General features: G+C 45.8%; 1 protein-coding gene across 4 annotated transcripts in view; it reads right to left on the minus strand.

Moving 5' to 3' along the window:
* The window catches only part of Cap2 (cyclase associated actin cytoskeleton regulatory protein 2), a 149,220-nt gene that overhangs the window by 80,875 nt on the left and 46,885 nt on the right, over positions 1-21,460 (minus strand). For all 4 annotated transcript variants that reach the window (XM_006253754.4, XM_006253753.5, XM_039095302.2 and 1 more), the window contains 1 exon segment: positions 7,084-7,161. In XM_006253754.4, coding sequence (XP_006253816.1) covers positions 7,084-7,161 — 78 coding nt within the window.

Below are 21,460 nucleotides of genomic sequence, written 5' to 3' on the forward strand. Positions count from 1 at the left end.
ATACAGTGAGTACCAGGGCAGCCAAGAATACACAGCCAGATACCGCTTCAAACTAGACCAAAACCAAATACTCACCAGCTTCTATGTGGAAGGCAGATTTGGACCTGTTACACACACACACACACACACACACACACACACACACACACACACACACACATATATATACACGCTTTATTTTGCATGCTTCTACAGAAATTCGAAGCATGCGTTACTGCCCTCGGGCGTCTTCGAGTTTGTCGCGACGGGAATGTATTTACGAAATGAGCATCTTGCACGGATCTGAGAAAGGGCCACTGGTTAGATTCTGAGCTGCTCCTCCCCAGAACGGTCCATTCAGACCACATCGTGACATAAAGGCACAATGGAGTATGGTGGCACAGATAAGACACGGACAGGGGTTACTTTTTAAAAATTTCTCTTACAGGGTTGTTTTATATTTTTGGTTTTCAAGATAAATGTAAGAAATTATGTATTTTAAAACCCATTAAAATACGGGCTGGCAGATGGCTCATTTGGTTACCTGCCGTGCACACACAAGAGTAGCTGGACTCAGACCCCCAGCACTCTGGAAGCACTAAGGTATGGCGCTGTGTACCTGTAATCAGTGTTGAGGGGACAGAGACAGGATCTTTAGGGGCTTGCTTGTCAATCTGCCTAGCACGGTTACTGAGACCCGGCTACCCCCCCTTTCCTGCTGCTGCCACCAAAAAAAAAAAAAAATCCTAATTTTATTTATCTGTCGCATGGTGTTCTCTGTCACATGGGCCCTGACAGCAGAACTTAATGAAACTAATCGTGGCTAAGTCCTTCAAGAACACTTAGCAGCTATGCTGTGACGTTTTCTGGGCATGGACATAAGAAACACTTTAGAGTTTGGCCTTGTTCACTCATTTGCTTTTCCCTTACAATTTCCAGACCTGCCACGAACACCAAGTAATTTACCCCAGACACGCTCTGAGATCAAAGCCACATGACTACTTTGGCATTATGAAATATTGGGCAATAATGTGACTTCTTATGACCCACAGGCAGATGAGGTTGGACTCAACTACTTGTGCTTAAAGTGGCTACAAAGTATTCCTGGAGAAACAGCTCTATTTGTGTGCAAATGCAACAAACGCTGTCATCTGCTGGATTTTTTTTTAAAAGTCGTGATGGTTAATTTTCATTGTCCTTTGGATCTGGAGTCATCTAGGAGCCTCCACGTTGAGCGTACAGGGGAAGTATTGAAAGACTTAACTGAGAAGAGGAGACCCAACCTGGATATGGGTGGTGGCATCCCATCCCCCACTCCCCTTCCCTTTCCCTTTCCCCACCCCCACGATGAACTACACTGTCATATCTAGAGCCAAACAAATCCCTCAATCTGTCTTTAAGTGGCTTTTGTTAGATATTTTGTTATAGAAATGAGAAAGGCAACTATAACAGCAGATACCCCCCCCCCCCTTTTTTAATTCTTTCTCTGGATGGCTGGGGTAATGAAGTTTTAGTCTAGAAAACTCTTAGGAGTTTGGAAAAACAGCACATGTACTCTCTGAAAGACTTCTCTGCAGCCAGATCAAGAGAGCTACTCTGGTAGTCTTAGATGCCGGAAATGTTGTGCATACTGGTGGATTAAATTTTCTAACTTTCTTTTGCAGCTAGAAATAGCCACGAGTCTAAACGAAGGTGACCTAAGATGCTTCCAGCCCAGCCCATTAAAACACCCTAGGAAGGAATCCCGCATTCTCCCCTAAGTCAAAGCTGAGGACCTAACAATGGTAGAGGACTGACTCGAGGGAGAAGATGCCCACTCCTTGAATGACCAAAGAGTGAACTATAACATAGGCTGGAGTAGACCGTCTCTGAGAAGGAAAGGGTTACTCTGGTAAGCTTTTGCAATATGGTGACTTCTTGCTAAAACGGTTGAACTGTACCGACTAACACCTAACTCTAAGTCACCTGACCCTGTCCTGCTTTTTCTCATCTAGTCCTCATGACTCTAGGGATTATTACCCATACTTCAAAGAGGAGAAAACATGGCTTAGAAGCTTTAATTTGCCATAGCCAGGGTGGGCTACTTGACAACTTGGTTTGGCTGAAACACCAGGTGGATTTAACCTGGCTAATTCTCCAGTAGCTCCTTAGAAAAAGACCCAGGATTCTCAACAGTTGAAGACATGAGACAGTTTATTATTCTCATGTTTGGATTAGGGGAGCTAATGTGTACAAGACTTTGGAATTCAAGTCAGGGTGGGCCAAGTCCAAAGTTTCTGCTCTTGAAAATTCTCAGATTTCGAGCTGGAGGTTGGTATTATGTGGGACACCCAGCATTAGAGAAGTGGAGGCGGGGGAATGAAGGGTTCAAGGCAAATTTCGACTACATAGCAAACTCAGAATTAGTCTGGCTTCTATGAAACTGTATCAAGAAAATAGGCACCCAAGTATAAATGCATGCACGCACGCACACGCACACACACACACACACACACACACACACACACACACTCATTTCCTTAATGGATAGGTAAGAACATAAAAATTATACCTTATTTAGGGTAAAATAATGATACTTCAACACATTTATACATACAGGTACTTTTGAGTTTTAAGGCGGTTGTCAAATTGATTCAGGGGGTCAGAGTCAGACTTGAAAACAGAAAGACCATCAATGAAAGCTCAGAGCCAATAGGATGAAACAAGAGGAAATGATCAGAATGCTGTGCACACAAGAAGAACCACTGTTATTTTGTGAAGGTGGACAGCTGGGCTTGCTGGCCTTAATGTCTACTTGACACAAGCTGGAAAGAGGGAACCTCGGCTGAGAAATACCCCTGTAAGATCCAGTCGTAAGGCATTTTCTTAATCTGTGATTGATGCAGGAGGGCCAAGTTCATTGTGGGTGGTGTCCCCCTTGGGCTGGTGGTCCTGGGTTCTATGAGAAACCAGGCTGAGCAAGCCATGGAGAGCAAGCCAGTAAGCAGCATCCCTCCACGGTCTTTGCATGAGCTCCTGCCTCCAGGTTCCTGCCCTGTTTGAGTTCCTGTCCTGACTTCCTTAGATGAAAAATGGCGATATGGGAATATAATCCAAATAAACCCTTTCCTCCCCAGCTAGCTTGTTGGTCATGGTGTTTTGTTGCAGCAACAGAAATCCTAACTAAGGCAATGGTGAAGCAATGCTTTCTTTTCTATGGGCCATGGTTGAAAAAAGAAAACAGAAAAGCTTTAAGATTAGAGAATGTGAGAGAGCAGTTACACGTTTCCAAAATGAGAAAAAGAAACTGGGAATTGAGCATCATCTTGTCAGTCAGGGCTCTAGAGGAGCCCACTCTCCAGCTTATTCTGGAGTAGATAGAGGGGTTGGTGGAAGAACAATGAAGCACATCTTGGTCTGTGCAGAAGCCTGTGTTAGAGTCTAGAAAGAAGGCAATCAAATCCGCCTGAATTAGTTCTTAGTGCTGCAGGACAAATTCCCACAAACTCGGTGGCCTGTCTGGGGCTGTTGCTAACTTTGCAGAGCACTTACCCAGCATAGACAAGGCCCCAGTTTCCACGTCCAACACCACCACACAAACTTAGTTCCCTCGCTCAGAGTCTTAAGTGAGCTTCTCGGGCTTGCTCATGGTTACTCTGCTTTGGTGACCTTTATTAGCGAATCAGAACACACTCTTAGGAAGCTTCTCCTGCCCTGAGATACATTTCCCTTTCATGCCCCAAACTCAAATTAAAGAAAAAAAAAATCATTTCCGACTTGGGGAGACAGCTCAGTAGGTGAAGTGTTTGCTGTATACATAAGGACCCAAGTTTCACCTCTGGAACCCGTGTTTAAAAATTAATAAAAACAAAACAATTCAGGTGTGGTGATGTGGGAGGCAGAGACAGTCAGAACCCTGAAGATCAATGGCTAGTCAGCTCGGAGGAATTGATGAGCCCTAAGCTGATGAAAGATTGTATCTTACAAAAAAACAAAACAAAACAAAAGAACCAGGATCGAAGGCTCACGAGGAATCACACATCAAGTTGGCCTCTGGTTCTACACATGTGTCGTAGTCACCCAGGGTTCCTAAGAAGCAGACCTCTGCTCTTCTAAGTCCCTAAGACTCGGACAGCCTAACAATCTATTCTGCTTTTTTCTGGCAGCAAGGGCTTGAGTCTTACCGCTCGAAATGTAGGAACAGACCCGCAGTGCTGAACCATAGTGGACCTGTTACAGCCTTGTGCCCCACACCAGAACCTAATGAACTAGACAATATATCCCACCACTAGGTCTCAGAAACCCAGGACAAATGTCTGAGGTGCCTATTAATTTATCAAAGCGGACCTTGGCCAGCTTTCCCAGCATCCTTCAGCAGCTGTGACTCCTCCCAGCTCTCCCAGCATCCCTCAGTTCCCGTGTCTCTTCCCAGCTCTCCCAGCATCTCTCAGTGCCGGTGGCTCCTTCTAGCACTTCTAATCCCACCCCATATCCTAAACCTCTTCCTTCCAGGGTTTGGGTTTCCCTTCCCCTAGCTTGATCTATCTATAATATCCAGCCATTTTGGCTTTGCTGGTTTCTTGGCCTCGTGGTCCGGGTGGACGCTTTTGATAGGAAGCATCTTTCTTGCTCTCCCTCCCCATATCTTCTCTGGCAGTCCGGTTTAGTCTGCCGGCCATGCTCAGCCTGAACTCTTCCCTCTGCCTGCTTTCTCCCTTATATTTACAATAAAAATCTTCATAGTTTAGGTGTAGTCATGTCTACGTTCTTTTATTTCGTTTTGTTCACCTACCAGCAAGTTCTCTGGGTGAAATGAATTTGAGCTTGAGGCATAATGGGGAGAGCACGCTACACAGCCACAAGTCAGCCTGGACCGGCAGGCTCCCCATTAATTTGGGACACTTTAGAACTGTGGGTTCCTGGTAAACACTCCAGACTTACTGACCTGAAAACTGTGTAAATGTGGCCCACTTGTGACCTGACATCCCTTTAGGGGATTCGCACGCCCACCAAAGCTTTGAGAAGCTCTGCTGGAGGTCGGCAAGAGGGGAAATTACAGCAGTATTCCCTCCCTCTTGGAGCAAGGAAGAAATCACAACACAGAGGGCCAGGTAGGTCACAGCTTCTGAGCCATTTTCACTGTGGTAATACTTTTTATGGCGCCTCTTGCAGAGCACACACAGGGGGGAGCAACACATGGCTACAGGATGTTTCCCTGCTGTGATGGTGACCTCCTTGATCTGCCTTTCTGTCAGATGAAGTTCCGGAATAGTGTGCTTTGCGTTAAGAGGAAAAGGGAGTAGAAGAACTCCCGGGTCAGAGAGAGAAGTGGGTACTAAAGCAACAACAACTCAGCTTTTATTTTACCTGCCAATGCGGTTGGGCATCGCTGTACCAGGAGCTTAAAACCATCTTTCTACCTTTTTTTTTTTTTAACCAAGAATTCAGCAGAGCAAGAAGGGGAAACTGTAGACACTCCCCCTTACACTAAGCTAATATACTTGAGCATGGATCGTCTTGGAATGCCAAAGTCCTGGTGCCTCAGCTCATGGGGACACATCCCTTGCTTCCTCTTTCTTGTGCTAGAGACTGATGCTTGGGCTTCACTCGTGCTGAATGTATGCTCTACCACCCAGCCACACCCGAGCCCCATCCTTTTGTTCATTAGTTCATTATCTGACATTTACAGATTGATTTTTTTTTCAGTGCTAAGTAGTAGAGCCAATGGATAAGATTCTTGTTCTAGGCTTAGAGCATCCACAGAGTGCAGCACTGGGCAGAAAAGTCAGTTCTTCTCTACCTCGGACTCAATGGAAACCACTTTTTCCTAGTCAGTCAAAGAAGAAAGGCTAAGGTAAAGAGTCCAGAAGGCATAGGGCTGTCATTTTCTCTTTTGCCAGGCTAGGGTTGAAGAGGCCGAGGGGAAAGACTGGAGCATGGAGTATTTCCACGCTTTCAGACTCGCCCAGGTTTTGTGGTAGTCTCTTCTTTTACAAAGAAGGAAGAGGCATGTCCATCTCAGGAGGGATTTATAGCTCCATTGACAAGTTAGAGTCACCTGGGGAGCCCTCCTACTCAAAGCCAAGCTCATTCCTTGGACTAATTAAATAGGAACTCCTTGTGGTACAACCCACACACTGGTACTTGGGATGATGGCTCATCTTCAAGGTCAACTTGATTACACTTGGAATTACCTAGGTGACACATCTCTAAGTGTGTCTGTGAGATTTTTTTCTAGAGAGATTTAACTGAGGAGGAAGACACTGAATGTGGGTAGCACTGTTCTATGACACTGAATTTGGGATTTTAGGAATCCCAAAGGAGAATGCTAAGTGGGCACCAGTATCCATTTCTCTTTCCCATCGGGATCCACGTAACCACTTGCCTCATGCTCCTACCGCCAAGCCTTCTCTGCCGTGATGGGCTGTACCTTCAGACTATGAGCCCAAATCAATCCTACCTTCCTTAAGTTGCCTCTGTCAGGTACTTGGTGACAGCAACAAGAAAAGTAAGTAATTACGGAATTTCCAGGCGGTACCAGACTTTCACAAGTTTAAATCAGACAAAAATCCCAGCATTGGGGTTGGAGGGGCAAAGTCCCACCCCTTGCCCAGAAGCTACCTGTAACTGTTAACAGTCCGATAATAAATCAACACAAAGTTGGAACTAAAAATCGGTGTAAGCATTTTCTTTATCATGAAAATAGGAAAGAACAAGACGTAGAGGTGACATGTGTAAATCGACCTTTAAAGTGGTGGCATCAATTGTCAAATCGTAATATATCAGTAATAAGATACATCACAGGGGCCTTTTGTCATTCAAACAGGTGTGTCAAACCATTAATATATTGGTAATAAGATACATCACAGGGGCCTTTTGTCATTCAATTAGGTGTGTTACACACACACACACACACACACACACACACACAGTTGTCGGTATATGTTACATTTGTCACCAAGGCTAGAAAGAGGGGAGATATGCCACACTGTCATCTCCATTAGAGGTGGTATTGACACACGGCTAGGTATTTCTACAAGGAAAAGACTCTTCTGCTGTCTTATTTATTTGATGTCTCACTCTGCCCACTCAGTCGGCAGTCCGTGCATTATGATACCCTCTTACCTCCTGGGGTTGTTGGTGCTGAGAGACCATGAGAAGAAAAGCACGCTGCGCCTGGAAAGCACCATGTACCATTTCCGCCTGCGGACAGAAAAGAAGGCAACAGTTTCAGTGTTTGGGCTCTGTTTGAAACAAGTATCAAACACATGTATGGTTCATCCCCCCATCCCGCCTCAGCAGTGAATATTAAAGCATGGGAACATATGTTCACAGGGGAGCTTGTAAATGCATAATAATCCGACATTATTCATACTAGCCAAAATGTGGAGACAGCCAACTGTCCACCAACCGATTAATGGGACTTTTAAAAGAGCTACTGAGCCACGAGACGGTGCATTGTGCACCTTTGAAAACAAAGTGCTGTCACGGGCTGTGACACAGGCAAGGCTTCAGAAACATTATGCTGAGTGACCAGAGTCAGTTACAAAAGAGCACGCCAGTCCAGTGTGATCTCATTTATGAGAAATTCCCAGAATAGGCAGACCTGTAGAGATGAAGGGTGGGAGGGGGCGCGGGAGGAGGAGGGGAGAGGAAATTGCTGATGGACCACAGAGGGTTTCTTTTGGGGTTAAAATGTTTTGCAGTGAGGGCTGGGGTGGCTCAGTGGGTAAAGCGCTTTCTGCACAAGCAGGATGACCGGAGTCAGGCACTCAGAATCCGTGAGAAAAAGTTAGGCATGGGAGTGGGGTACTTGAAATCCCAGAGGTGGGGAGGCAGAGACAGGCAGATCTCTGCGGCTCCCCAGCCAGCCTAGCCTACTTGGTGAGCTCCAGGCCAGGCCAGTGAGAAATCTTGTCTCAGAAAACAAGGTGGATGGCTCTTGAGAACCTATACTTGAAATTGTCTCCTGGTCCCCATAGGCACCTGCATTCATATGAATACCTATCCACATGCTTCCAAATAATCTTAAACCCTGCCCCCACGCCCCCCCCCCCACATGGCGGGGGGGGGGATCGTTCTCCAATCAGACAGAGTTGAAGAGTGTCACATCTTACTGACTATATTAAAAACCTCCAGAATCCTACTCTCTAAAAGTGTACATATTAGGATATACGAATTGTATCTCAAGCTGTTTAAAAGGCTCGACTCATGGGTGGGCATAGGAATACACACTTTAAATCCCAGCACTCACAGAGCAGAGACAGGTGGACCTCTGTGAGTTTGAGGCTAGCCTGGCCTACACAACAAGTAATTTTCAGGGTGGGATCCTGCCTTCCCCCAGCCCCCACCCAAAAGTTTGGCCATTAAAGTTTTCAAACTGTGTCTTCCCTCTGTTTCTTTTCTAAGTGTGCCCCAAATCTGTTCCTCATGTTCTAGTGGAAGAGACGCAGTCTTAAGCCATCTGCATGAAGCCAGTAGTTGTGGGTGACTATGAAGATTGATTTTCAGTGCCATGGGGACTCCGGAAGAGTGGTCCCAACCACCAACACAAAGGACTTGTATAAGTGAGAATGTCCTAGACCATATAGTCTTTTTTTCCTCATCCTCTATTCATAATTAAATAATTCTAATTAAGGATAGCAAAAGTATTTAAAAAATATCTATACCATCCATAATTAACCTTAGTTAGCTACTCAGCATATTACTTCTGTTTTGAGAAAAGCCACATCGCTGTTTTAGTAAGTTAAACCAGCTAATGTATGGTGTTGTGTGCACGAGCGCTCATGTGTCTGCATACACGCATATGTGTGGTGTATCTGTGTGCATTGGTCCACATGCACTTATGTGCAAGTGCGTGCGTGCGTGCGTGCGTGTGGTGTGTGTGTGTGTGTGTGTGTGTGTGTGTGTGTGTGTGAAGGCTCAAGGTCAGTGGTGAATGCCTTCCTCTATTGTCTCTAGCTTTACTTTCTGAGATAGGATCTCTCACTGAACTTGGTGCGCATCAGTTCAGAGAGGCTGGCTAGCCAATAGTCTTTAAGGACTTGTCTCTTAGCTTCTAACTTGCACTTTGCCCCTAACAAGGCTAGGTTGCAGACATGGGCTGCCATGTCTAGCTTTCTAAGTGGTTTCTGGGGATCCAAACACAGGTCCTGACGTTTGCAGGGCAGGCACTTTACTGGCCGAACCATCTCCCTCGCCTTAGCCCATTTTTCTTTTCTTTTCTTTTTAAATGTAAGATGTTTCAAAGATTGATGTTTTACAAAAATACCAGACAACCTTTATCACCTGGGCTGTCTCCAAGGCCCATTTTCTGAGAGCACTGCTTTGGATCTGAGCTGGATGCTTTTCTTCCTTGAAGGAAACTTGCTTATTCTGGTTAAAGGTTGCCTTCCTTCATTGTTGGAGTTTAACTGCTTACCTGAACCCTGTTTGCATTTTGAATTTCCTAAGTTACATTGCTTAGGATAGATTTGCTCTTTTTTTTTTCTTTTCTAGACGTTTTCTTTTCTTTTTCTTTTTCTTTTTTTTTTTTTTGGAGCTGGGGACAGAACCCAGGGCCTTGCACTTGCTAGGCAAGCACTCTACCACTGAGCTAAATCCCCAGCCCCACGCATACCGTTTCTAACACATATATCTTCACACTCATAGCCTTTTATTTCTTGATTCTCTTTAACTCTACTCTGCCTTTTCTTTCCTTCTCATGGCTTTGTCACTTTGTTCTTAAAAGATCTCCAAAATTTATCTGATATCTGTCTCATTAGGGCTTTATGGCTGTGAAGAGACACCATGACCAAGGCAACTCTATGAGAGAAAACATTTATTTGGGGCTGGCTTACTGGTTCAGAGGGTTTGCCCATTATCATTATGGTGGGAAGCATGGCAACATGCAGGCAGATGTGGGGCCAGAGGGGCTGAGTGTTTTGCCTCCTGATTTGAAAGCAACCAGGAGGAGAGTGTTTTCCACAGGCAGCCAGGCGAAGGGTCTTGATCACACTAGCCAGACTTGAGCACACACACACACACACACACACACACACACACACACACACACACACCCCTCTACCATGTCACTCTTCCTCTAACAAGGTTACCTTTCCTCCAATAAGGCCACCTCTCCTAATAGTGCCATTTCCTGTGGACCAAGCATATTCTTTTTTAAAAGATTTATTTATTTCATGTATGAATACAGTGTAGCTGTCTTCAGACACACCAGAAGAGGGCATCGGATCCCATTACAGATGGTTGTGAGCCACCGTGTGGTTGCTGGGAATTGAACTCAGGACCTTGGGAAGGGCAGTCAGTGCTCTTAACCGCTGAGCCATCACTTCAAGCCCTGGGCCAAGCGTATTCAAACCACCACAATATCCCTGTCAGTGTTCTAGCAGATGTTATCTTTTGATCAAATCACCATGGGGCATTTGTTTCTGTGCCCTAAATTCATTTCCTTCAAGAGTGCTATAGTTTGGATCTGGGCTGACTCCCCTATGCCCGTGTGGGAGGGACTGGCTTCCCAGCTTGAAGGGATATTGCCTAAGAAAGTAGTGGGACTTAATGGGAGGCTTTTAGGTTATTGGTGTCCTTGAAGACGATTCTGGTACCTCAATCTCTTACAGCTCTGATTCTATCAGACACTCCTGCCATCATCAACTATCTTGCCTTGGGACCAACAGCAATGAACTCAACCGATCGAGGCCTGATTAAACCTTTCTCCTATTTAGATTTAGGTACCGGGTATTATCCTTACAGCAATGGAAATTAACGCAAAGCGCCAGCCTGTGCCCTCTACTTTGCACAGTGTTTTGTTCCCGCACTGTCTGCAGCCACCGTGCTGATTCTTTGGATCGCGCTCATTTCTTTTTGGTGTGCACTGTACATCTTCATAACACATGGATACCTGAGTCCTGTAGTCTCTTGCAGCCAGAATGGAGATCAGTGTTTTCCTTTCTGAGCCACAGTCTGGAAGCAGAATGCTTTAGTCCCTGCTTCTTGTAGGGCCTGGTGTGTTATGTGGTTTGATTTCTCTCACGGGAGGACAGGTTTGAACATGCAATCCCCAGCTGGTGGTGCTGTTTTGTGAGGTGGGGATTAGCCAGAAGAAGCGGTTCTTTGTAGGGTGGGCGCTGAGGCTGACAGGCTGCTGAGAGGTGAGCAGGCAGCCTCCTATTCCTGCTGCCACAGCTGTGAGCTGTTCCTCTTCCTGTGATTTGCCCACAGCAGTGGGCTACATCCTCACACTGCTGGCCCAAATCAGCCCTGCTTCCTTAAGATGCTTCTTCACCGGATAGTTGGTCACAGCCGTGAGAAAAATAATGCACACATCATGGCTAGGGGGTCCGTGGGAAGGAGATGCCCAGCGGAGGTGGTAGTTAGAGGTTTGGGGTGCTGCTTGTCTTGGGAATTTGGTCCATAAACCTAGACTGAGACTCACTCCATCTCCTATGCCATTCATATGGAGTGGTCCCCTCGGGTTTTGGGGCAGTTTCTTCAGAGCAGACATGTAGTGAAGCAGCCCATTCCCTCCTTTTGCTTCATATCACCCTTCCCTGATTTCATTTCCCCTGAGGTAAGTCTTTAAGGGATGGAAAAAAAAGTTAGGAGTGGAACTGTTCACTTCTTAGTTGCTGGCATTGTTTTAGATTACAGACCTTTTGATTTGGTTATTATAGAGGGGGTTTTTATTGACAGGGTCTCATATTGCAATAGCACGGTTTGGAACTCCCTGTAGCCCAGGCTAGCCTTAAACTTGCAGCAACCCTCTCTTGCTAAAGGTTGGGATGACAGGTGAGTATTGTCGTGACTGGCCTTGGATTTTATTATTTTATTTTATTTATTTATTTAGCAATTTTGTATTCACAGTGAAATTAAGTACAGAGTAGAATTCCCATCCACTCACCCCATCCCCTACATATGTATAGTCTTCTCCCACTTGAGAGTTCCCTCCCATTTGCAAGATTTTTTACTTGCCCCCATTCCTTTTGGCTTTTTGCCCATTTGTGGAATGGGAGAATACTTTGCCTGAAGGAAACGTCCCTGAAAAGAGGGATTCAGTTTTATGTGGTCTTGAGTCAATAATAATATTAATATTCTTGTTTACGAATTTCTTCTCTAATTTCCTGTTGTCTTCCTATCTGTTCAGAGAAGTTCCTATCTCTGCCGACCTGGATTTGACTTCTTGATACGTAAGGAGGGGATGGATTTTATACATTTTCAAAAGCACATTGCTAGACTAGAAATAGGAAGACCAGGTTAACTTCACTCCAGTGTCAATACAAGGCTCTTTTAAGCTAGAAGGGTAAATACGCTAATCTAACTGGTGAGTTTCTGTTACTCGAGCCATTTTTTTTGACTTCTGATAATTTTTTTTTTTTTTTGGTTCTTTTTTTTCAGAGCTGGGGACCGAACCCAGGGCCTTGCGCTTCCTAGGTAAGCGCTCTACCACTGAGCTAAATCCCCAGCCCCTACTTCTGATAATTTTTACAAACACCTTCTTTTTTTTTTTTTCTTTCACGATTACTCTCATCTAAGGATTTTCTTCCAGTAAGAAAACGTTTGGGTTCAAATTAATCCTAATAGACACTCACTTCAAAAGCCACAAATCCGACCCATTGTTGTGTTAACAACAGACTACATCTTGTGAATGTTCAGTGAAATCTTTTCTTAAAGCAATTTTGAAGTTCACCATCGTTCCTTCTCTTTGTCCTGGTCACCTCACTGCTGAGACTAAGTGATTTAAAAACAAAAAAATCCCCTCTGTCAGATCTCTCTCGGCAAAGAGTAGAGTATTAAAATTTCACCGGCCTTGAAGCCATTATGACTCACGAGTACGATGCTTTGAGCTGAGCTGCTTTTTAAAACATATTTTCAGGGCTTCAGAAGGGTCTCTGTCGTCGTCTAACGACCACATTTCTCAAAAGGACTACCAAATGCATCTTCCCTCAGCTTGGATATAAATAAAATACTTGCACTTTGCCCCAGCAACGGTAACACAGGGGTACCTTCCCCATCTATGATGAGCGGTATACTGACTTCCAGTTGCCATGGGAACAGTGATTCAGGATGGCCCAACTTCAACAGTTGAAATGGCAGCTCAGAGGTGGCATTAACAATATTTTTTTGTAGTCACCCCACGATGAACACTGCCATTAGTCTTGTCCCTAGTAATGATGAGGATGATGACGACGACGACGACAAGAAGCCTGCTGCTAATGAAGCCCTTTCCTGGCAGGTCTTACTAGGGAAAAGATGGGCAATTTCATTAATTAGTCCCTTCCTGCAAAGGGCCTTTTACTCTACTACAGAGGTTGGGTTGAGTTTCTGTTTCAGATCTGTCCTTTGGCTCATGTGGAAAATGCCTTCCTGGGGGATCTGAGGTCCTTCTCTCAGCTCCCTGGAACTCTGGGCATAGTTAGCAAACTCAAATGCTGACTCCTTTAGAACTCCAATTGGTCTACACATATTTACAAATTTGAGACGATCTGACCCATTCGATTCTTTCTTCTGGAAAGTTCTACGAGTTCCCGCTACCACACAGCAATTTTTCGGAACCTGCTGAGTCTGGAAAGGGGAGAGCATTTGGCTCACTCGGGCTGTTGAACGCATTATGAAAGAAAAAAAGCCAACGGTAGGGACTTTGGGGAACGACGAACCACCACCCGTTTAAAGGTTTTTGCTGACTTTGCCTGGTACATTTGTGAGGGTCATCGGGAGCCCTTGAGGGACCTTTAAAGGAGACAGGCTTTGTGATATTTGAATAGGAGGCGGGGGGACATGTGTATCTATCTGTCTACGAGTATGCATGTGCAGAGAGGGTATGGGCCATCCAAGGCTAGAAATCTTATTTGAACTCTATGCTCATCTGAGCTTTGGCAGCTGGGGCTCTCAAGACTGGCTAGTGGGACCTCGTTCTGTGGTTTGCGGGGAGCAGTACAGGAAAATGAATTCCTGTGATCAGTTAAAAGCAAAGTAGACACCAGCTAAACATGACTTATTTTCACCTAATCCTCTTTGGAGAGAGCTGGCGCCCTGGGGAAGCCCAGCTGATCTCCGAGTACTCATCAGAGCTTTGTAGAATTTCTCTGGAAAAGCCCTGGGCTGCAGAGTCCCATGCACAAAGCCAAATGAGCTAGACACAGCTCAGGGAACGGGAGGGGCGTGACTTGGAAGATGGAAAAGCATTTAGGCAGGATACTGTGCTGAGGGCATTTCTAGACCCTCCTTTGTGAGGGCCAGAACGTAAAGAGAAAGGGCTCTCTGACTGCTTTGATCAAGGATAGGTTTCCAGAGTTGTGATGAGGTCGTGGGCAGGTCACTGCCTTCCCACTGGCCCCCCTAACTCATGGCCAAGGTTTGGAATGCTGAATTTCAGGGCTACTTATTCTTCAGTCCCTTCTACCCTTCCCTGAAGAAGTCCCTTGTGTTTTGTCCAGGGAAGAGGTAGAGAGGGATCTGACAGACAGATGACACATAAGAAAAATGTTGGGTAGGAGGCAAGGACAACTTCCACACCTGTCTCATGATTTTGTTGAAAGCAAGCCCTGTGGATGAACATGAACTCCAGCCCACAAAGTCCCATGACGGAAGACACCAGGGTTGATGTGTTAGCAGCCTTGGGAAAGGCTTCAGCCAGTGTTCTTTGTCTCTGGTGCTCAGACTCACTCACGGAGTTCCTGAAACAAATCTGCAGGTTGTTGCAGGAGCCATACTCTTCCAGTCAGGATACCACACAGGAAAAGCGCTGGCCTCAGGGGTGCCTGAAGTATTCTTTTCTGCACATCTATTTCATTTCCATCAGTAGCTGAGCTGGCAAAATAACTCAGAGGGCATCCACTTTGGAACTATGTACTTAGCCCATCCAAGGGGTTTGGTCCAATCAGCTCCCGAGGAAGGATAAAGATATTTGCCCAGAGTCAGATGACAATACGCAACAAAGTGGAAAGGAGAATCCCTTCCTTCCTTTAAAAAAAGCTTTAAAAAGGATTTATTTATTTTATGTGTATGAGTAATTGTAGCTGTCTTCAGACACATCAGAAGAGGGCATTAAACCCCATTACAGGTGGTTGTGAGCCACCATGTGGTTGCTGGGAATTGAACTCAGGACCTCTGGAAGAGCAGTCAGTGCTTTTAACCGCTGAGCCATCTCTCCGGCCCCACTTCCTTCCTCTTTTAAGACAGAGTCTCACTATGCTGCCCTGGAGGGACTGCAACTCACTACGTAGACCAGGCTATCCTCAAACTCACAGAGATCCACCTGCCTCTGCCTCCTGAGTACTAGGATTAAAATGTGCACTACCACACCTGGCTGAACATTTCTTTCTTTCCTTGTTTTCTTTTTTCAATGTTTTTATTTGTGTGTTTGTATGTGAGTAGGGGTGTGTGTGTGTGTGTGTGTGTGTGTGTGTGTGTGTGTGTGTGTGTGTGGTGGGGGTTACTTGGGAGCCTAAATCAAGGGCAAAGGAGGGAACACTCCATGCTCTCTCCTCATGCACAGAGCATGCTCACACTGAGTGTTTTGTGGCCACACCAAAGGTGTGTTCATTCTCTCTCTCTCTCTCTCTCTCTCTCTCTCTCTCTCTCTCAAACACTTGTTTATTTTATTTGTATGAGTACACTGTAGGTGTCTTCAGACACACCAGAAGAGGGCATCAGATCCCATTACAGATGGTTGTGAGCCACCATGTGGTTGCTGGGATTTGAACTCAGGACCTCTGGAAGAGCAGTCAGTGCTCTTAACCAGTGAGCCAGCTCTCTAGCTCTTCTTGTTTCTTATAAAGAGTTTGGATAGAGCTCAGAATGTTTCCTGTCTCTAAAACCTTGCATGGAAAACCCTTCATTGACACTAGGCCCATAACTGCTTGTTAAATGCTCTGTCCCAGTTCAAGAATCTTTTTAAAAAAAATATAGTTTGGGACACGAAATATGCTCATATTCTCTACGCCTGCCTTTCACAATGTTTTCCTCACTTAGACAGGGAGAGAAGAGGGATAGGAGGAGGAGGAGGAGGAGGAGGAGGAGGAGGAGGAGGAGGAACAGAGACAGAGAGACAGAGATCCAGGGAGGCTAGAGAAGCTCTTAACATTGTTAGCAAATGTCAGATCTGAGTCGAGTCTCAGCTACCGTCCTCTCCTTAGCCTGATGCTGGTTCTTGTTGTAACTGTGTGCGGACATGTCTTCACCACTTCTTCAATGACAGACATCCCCAAAGGGTCAAGAACTCCTTTACTTATTTTTTTCCCCTGCCTTCTTCAGGGAGCCACGAGGACTAACCGATGACTCGCAGTTGCTTTCTGCTTGTCACAAAGTCCACTTGCCGTGGGTTAGACGAGTTCAGAGAAAACCAAGTCTGCAAGCCAACTTAATGGGGAAGGCTCAAAGAGCACTGGGTGGGGGTTATGTCCATCCGAAAAACCAGGGCAGAAATGGGCTCCGCCATTGTCTTCGGCACCCGAATAACGCTAATATGTCTAGAACGGTAAGCTAAGAAGCACTTCCTGTGTGACCTGTGAGTAGAGACAGTCTTCAAGATGCCCAGACTGTTTCCCACCCTGCATGATTGCTGTCTTGGCTGCCTCTCTCAGCTTCCCAAGTCCACCCGAGTCCTTCTACCCTTTTTGAATCTCCAGCCCTACCCCACTTATCACCAGACACAGGACGGTTGCTGAAGAATTGATTGGTGAGCGGAGGCACGCAGGGATGGGTTGGTGTGGGCAGGATCTGCACTGAGGAAATTATTAAGTGTGTCACAGCCAGTGGTGCTGACTTATAAAACGTTGATGGAAGACCTAACAGGTCTCTCCTGTCCTTCCAACAAATGTGTCGGACAGTTAACATGTCTGCCTCCTCTTCCTCCTCCTCTTTTATTCGGGGGTGGGAGCAGGGCCTCACGTAGCCCAGAGGGGCCTCAAACTCACCACCGGAGGATGATCTCAAACATCTGATCTTCCTCCTTCCACCTCTTTTTGTTTTGTTTTGTTTTGTTTTTTTCTTTTTTTTAAAAACTCAGGCTTGTTTTTAATAAATTGACCACTGAGTGTGGGGTAATCTGTTACACAGCCTTATTGTAGACATTACTAACTGATACATACATGATTCATCTACATTTAGGTACATACAGAAAGCAACATGTGCATCAGGACAAGTGCAAACATAAATCTTCACACAGAACTGGATGTGGCCAGTATAGTGGGGCATGATGGCACAGGACTAGAGGGAAAGAACCATAATTAGTCAATTCATTGGAAATATGCAAGGACAATCAGAGCCTTGGCATTGATTAGAGCAGTGGCATCAGCTTGCTCTTCTCCTCAACACAATTTGTATTCAATAAGTAACCAACAGGCCAGTGCCTCCTTCCACCTCTTAACTGGTGGGATTACAGACAGTACTGGGAAGTCTATCGAGTCAAGCCACGCCCACCTCTGCTTCTTAGAATCTGGACAAAACTTATTGGATTTTGATTTCAGATGACACTATGGAATATCCGTCCCGATTTCATCTTCTTGGCAACCGGAACATCTCTTCGTGATAGGTGGGAGGGGCACGGGAGACTGTGAGAGAGACGTGGAGTGTGTTGAACTTGGCTCGGAATTTATCTTGCAGAAAGATGGGTGTGCCTGTGATGTGAGAGGCTCATCTAGACACAGCGATAAACGTGGTTTTCGCTTGAGTTGTTAAAAATAGCCAAGTTCCCTAACGACGTATTTACCGTCACTACGTAAGGTCTGGGTTCTCTCTGCTTATTGTTGTTGTGCGTATCTGGAAGTGTTTGGAGGTGCTCACAGGGAATGGACGGAGGCTAAGGCAATACCCTAAATGACCCCTCACCAGCATCACAGCCAAAACTAAACTTAGAAGTACAGAACATTTCTTCTTTGTGACTTTTGGTTCTCACGGACTTTTGCCTGCTTCGCACGATAAGCCATCTCTCTTGTCCCACTGCCAGTAGGAAAGGGCACGGAGAAGCCAGAATTACCGTCCACAAAGGAAAAATTACATCTGCTGGTACGGGAAGTTGTGCTTAGGGCAAAGTCAGAAGCTACGATTGGTTTCAGATGGCTGAACCTGCCATAGTGAGTGTGCCTGGCCCCGTCACTTCCACGGCATCTTCACATATAACCCGATGCCTGGCCCTCACAGTGCTCGGCGTGTGTCAATTGTTCCCACGCAACCAGCAGCGATAACAGCGGGGTTCTTCTGTCTTTTAAATGATTTATTTGTTTTGTTTTTGATTATGTGTCTATACGCGTGTCCGTGTGTGGGTAAGTGTTCATGAGAGCAGGTATCCGGCAGGGAGGACAGAAGAAGGCATGGGTTCTCCTGTAGCTTTATTTACAGGCGTTGTGAGCTTCCTGGATGGGTGCAGGAACCAACTCGGATCCGTGCGAGAGCCATATTGGCTCTTACCTGCTTGATATCTCTCTCTCTCTCTCTCTCTCTCTCTCTCTCTCTCTCTCTCTCTCTGTAGCCCGTGTAGTTCTGTCTTATGAGGAGAAAGCAGGATTACCCAAGGAGTGTTTTGCTTGTTTGGTTTTGAGAGAAGGGCTCACGATGTAATTCTGGCTGGTTTAGCACCCACTGTGTAGACCAGGCTGGCCTCAAACCCATAGAGATGTGCCTGCCTGACCCCTAAATCCTGGGATTAAAGGCATGCACCACCATTCCTCAGAAGAATGAATGGTTTTTAAGATTTTGAAAAACATCCTCATGAAACCAATAACCCCCGATACTGATATTCATGCAAGCAAGACATCTTCAGGTGCTGGGATGGCAAACAGCATCTTTTCCTCCTGTATCAGTTGTCATTCCCATGATATAACTGAATAAAACAGAGACCATCTAACTTCACAATCAAAAGTGTTCTTTGTGGCTCAGTATTGTGACACACACCTTTATTCCCAGAGCTCAGTACCAGGAAGTGTCATGTGTGGTGCTCAGCCCTGGCTGTCCTGGAGCTCACAGAGATCTGCCTGCCTCTGCCTCGGTCTCTCTGCCTCAACCTCTCTGCCTCTGCCTCTCTGCCTCCGCCCCCGGCCCCGGCCCGGCCCCGGCCCGCCCCCGCCACTGCCTCCTGAGTGCTGGGACTAAGGGACTGTGCCACCTCCACCTGGCTCAAACTCTTTAGAACAACAGAGGTTCCAAAAGACCTGTATCTCAGCCACAGCTGCCTTTCTAAAATATCCTGTATGGGTGTGATAAAATAGAGCTGAAATTTACAGCCCGACAGGGGATTGAAGCGCTAATGTCACACTTTCCACTTACTTAAAAAAGTATTTGGCTACGAGCCATTAAATCCTAAAGATGAGTTAATTTAAAGACCCCGGCCTGCTCAGATACAACGGAGTGACAGTCATTTGCAGGTTCTGCCTCTGCCAAACTATATATCAGGAAGGCAATTGCTTTCTATTAGGCAATTGTTATAAATTAATACTTTACTGCCTTTACCGTTGGCTGAGTTCCTTTCCTCCAGTTCTGCTCCCAGTGGCAGAGAAAGGAGGTACACCTACTCCTAACAGTCTTGCTGCCTAGAAAGGAAAGCTGAGTAGGTAGAGGGAGCGCGTCAGTGTAGACTACTGGGGACACTTATTGAGGAGGGGAAAACCCATTCAGGCACTGATAATAAATGTGGGCTATTCTTCATTAATGGGACTGTTGCCTTGGCAACCTCCAGCTCACAGAATTGTTCCTATCAGCCCAGGGGATGGTTCTAAGTGTCTTTTTCTGTATCCATGCCTGGCATCTTCTCTTACACAGCTCAGCCGCATCTCTGGTCTCAGCCTGGGTGACCTCAATATCCTGCCAACCTCACCCCAAATATATTCCACCCAACCCCAAAGAGGCAATTATAGATCAAAGGTAGTGCTGATAAATGGCTTTCTTTTGCAGAGGTGGGATTTACACAAGGAGTTTCTCGTTTTCTTCATTATTCAGCAATGTATTTTTAAGCACCCGACACCATGAATATTAATGTGCATTCAAATCACGAACTGTCTCCCTAAAATGTTTGTTTTCCTAGTGCCTAATTATCACCAAACAGCCCAGTGCACTTTGAGTCACGTGACAGAGTGGGTCAGTTACAACACTGTGTGGGAGGCAGGGAGAATCTGGCAAGCAGGGTACGGAACACTTGGCTGTTGGCTCATTATTCCAACGGTGGGAATAGTCTTTGAAGGGACAAGTGGACAACTATGAAGTCATCTCTGGGAGAAGTTACCCACTGCAATTTGGTCAAATGTCAGAAAAGCACAGGGCCACGGTGGGGTTGGCAAGGAGGTAAGGGTGTGTAGTTTAGGGTGTGCACCCGTGCATGTACGCATACATAGACACCCAGACGGAAGGATGGACAGACAGACAGACAGACAGACAGTACATCTCGCTCCCTCAGGTCATATCTTAGGCCTGGTTCACGTGCTCAACACCGTCAGGGCAACTGCACTCTTACACACTCATTAATGTGTCTATACATGATTGTGACTCTTCAAATCACTTGCGGCATAACCATGCAGCAAAATATCGTGCCGTTATGACAAATGATAGTCTAGGCCTGTACTGACACGACAATAGGACACGTCTCCATGTACTGACATGCAAAGAGGTTTGGAACATGTGACCTCTATTAAACAAGACCATCGGACACAGAAAAGTCTGAAACGGCAACAGAAACCAACCAGTAAAGAAAGAGTTAAAATTGGCGTCCAGTGTTTCTTAGGGCCTGGGGACATAGCAAAAGAAAGAAAACACGATTGTGTTTCAAACCATGTTTGCATTACTGAACGGGCAGGAATATTGTTACCAGTTTGTGTTCCAAACAGAACAGAGCTCCCAAATTGACATCATCTTCAAACTCAATCCTTGCCTAGTTTGGCCCCTCTCCAAATTCTCTCCCCTGTTTTCCTAACGCTTAAGGAATCAAGGTACTTTATCAACATCTTTAAACCAATTCTTTCGACGTAGGAAACGGTTCATGGTTGATGGATCTTGGGTCCATACAAGTAAGAGACGCCAGACTGCTTTAAGACCACAAAGGAAAGTCAGGGGCAACAAAACAGTCCATCTAGAATGCCCTATGGCTCTAAGCCTTATCCTTTCACTTTATGTTGTTTAAACTATATTGTCTGTTTGTCCATCAGGCTGTCTGTCTCTCTGTGTGTGTGTATACATGCACATATATTTGTGCGGGTACACATGCATATGTGTCACATATGGAAGCCAAAGGTCATCCATCTTCAGGTGTCACTTCTCTGGCTTTGTCTAGTTTGCATTTTGAGGTAAGGTCTCTCACTATGACCCAGGACTCTGATTAGGAGAGGCTGGCTGGCCAGCAAGTCCCAGGGATCTGCCTGTCCCCACTTCCCCAGCTCCAGGATTACAAGTGCCTATCATTATACTTAGCTCTTTATATGTGTGTGTTTGGGGGATCAAAATCATGCTGAGCCGTTTCCCTAGTCCCCCCTTAAATCATATCCTTAGCCAGCAAATGTTGGTTGCTTACAGAGAAGGGGAAGGA

Source organism: Rattus norvegicus, chromosome 17, assembly GCF_036323735.1.
Source record: "Rattus norvegicus strain BN/NHsdMcwi chromosome 17, GRCr8, whole genome shotgun sequence".
Lineage (NCBI taxonomy): Eukaryota > Metazoa > Chordata > Mammalia > Rodentia > Muridae > Rattus > Rattus norvegicus.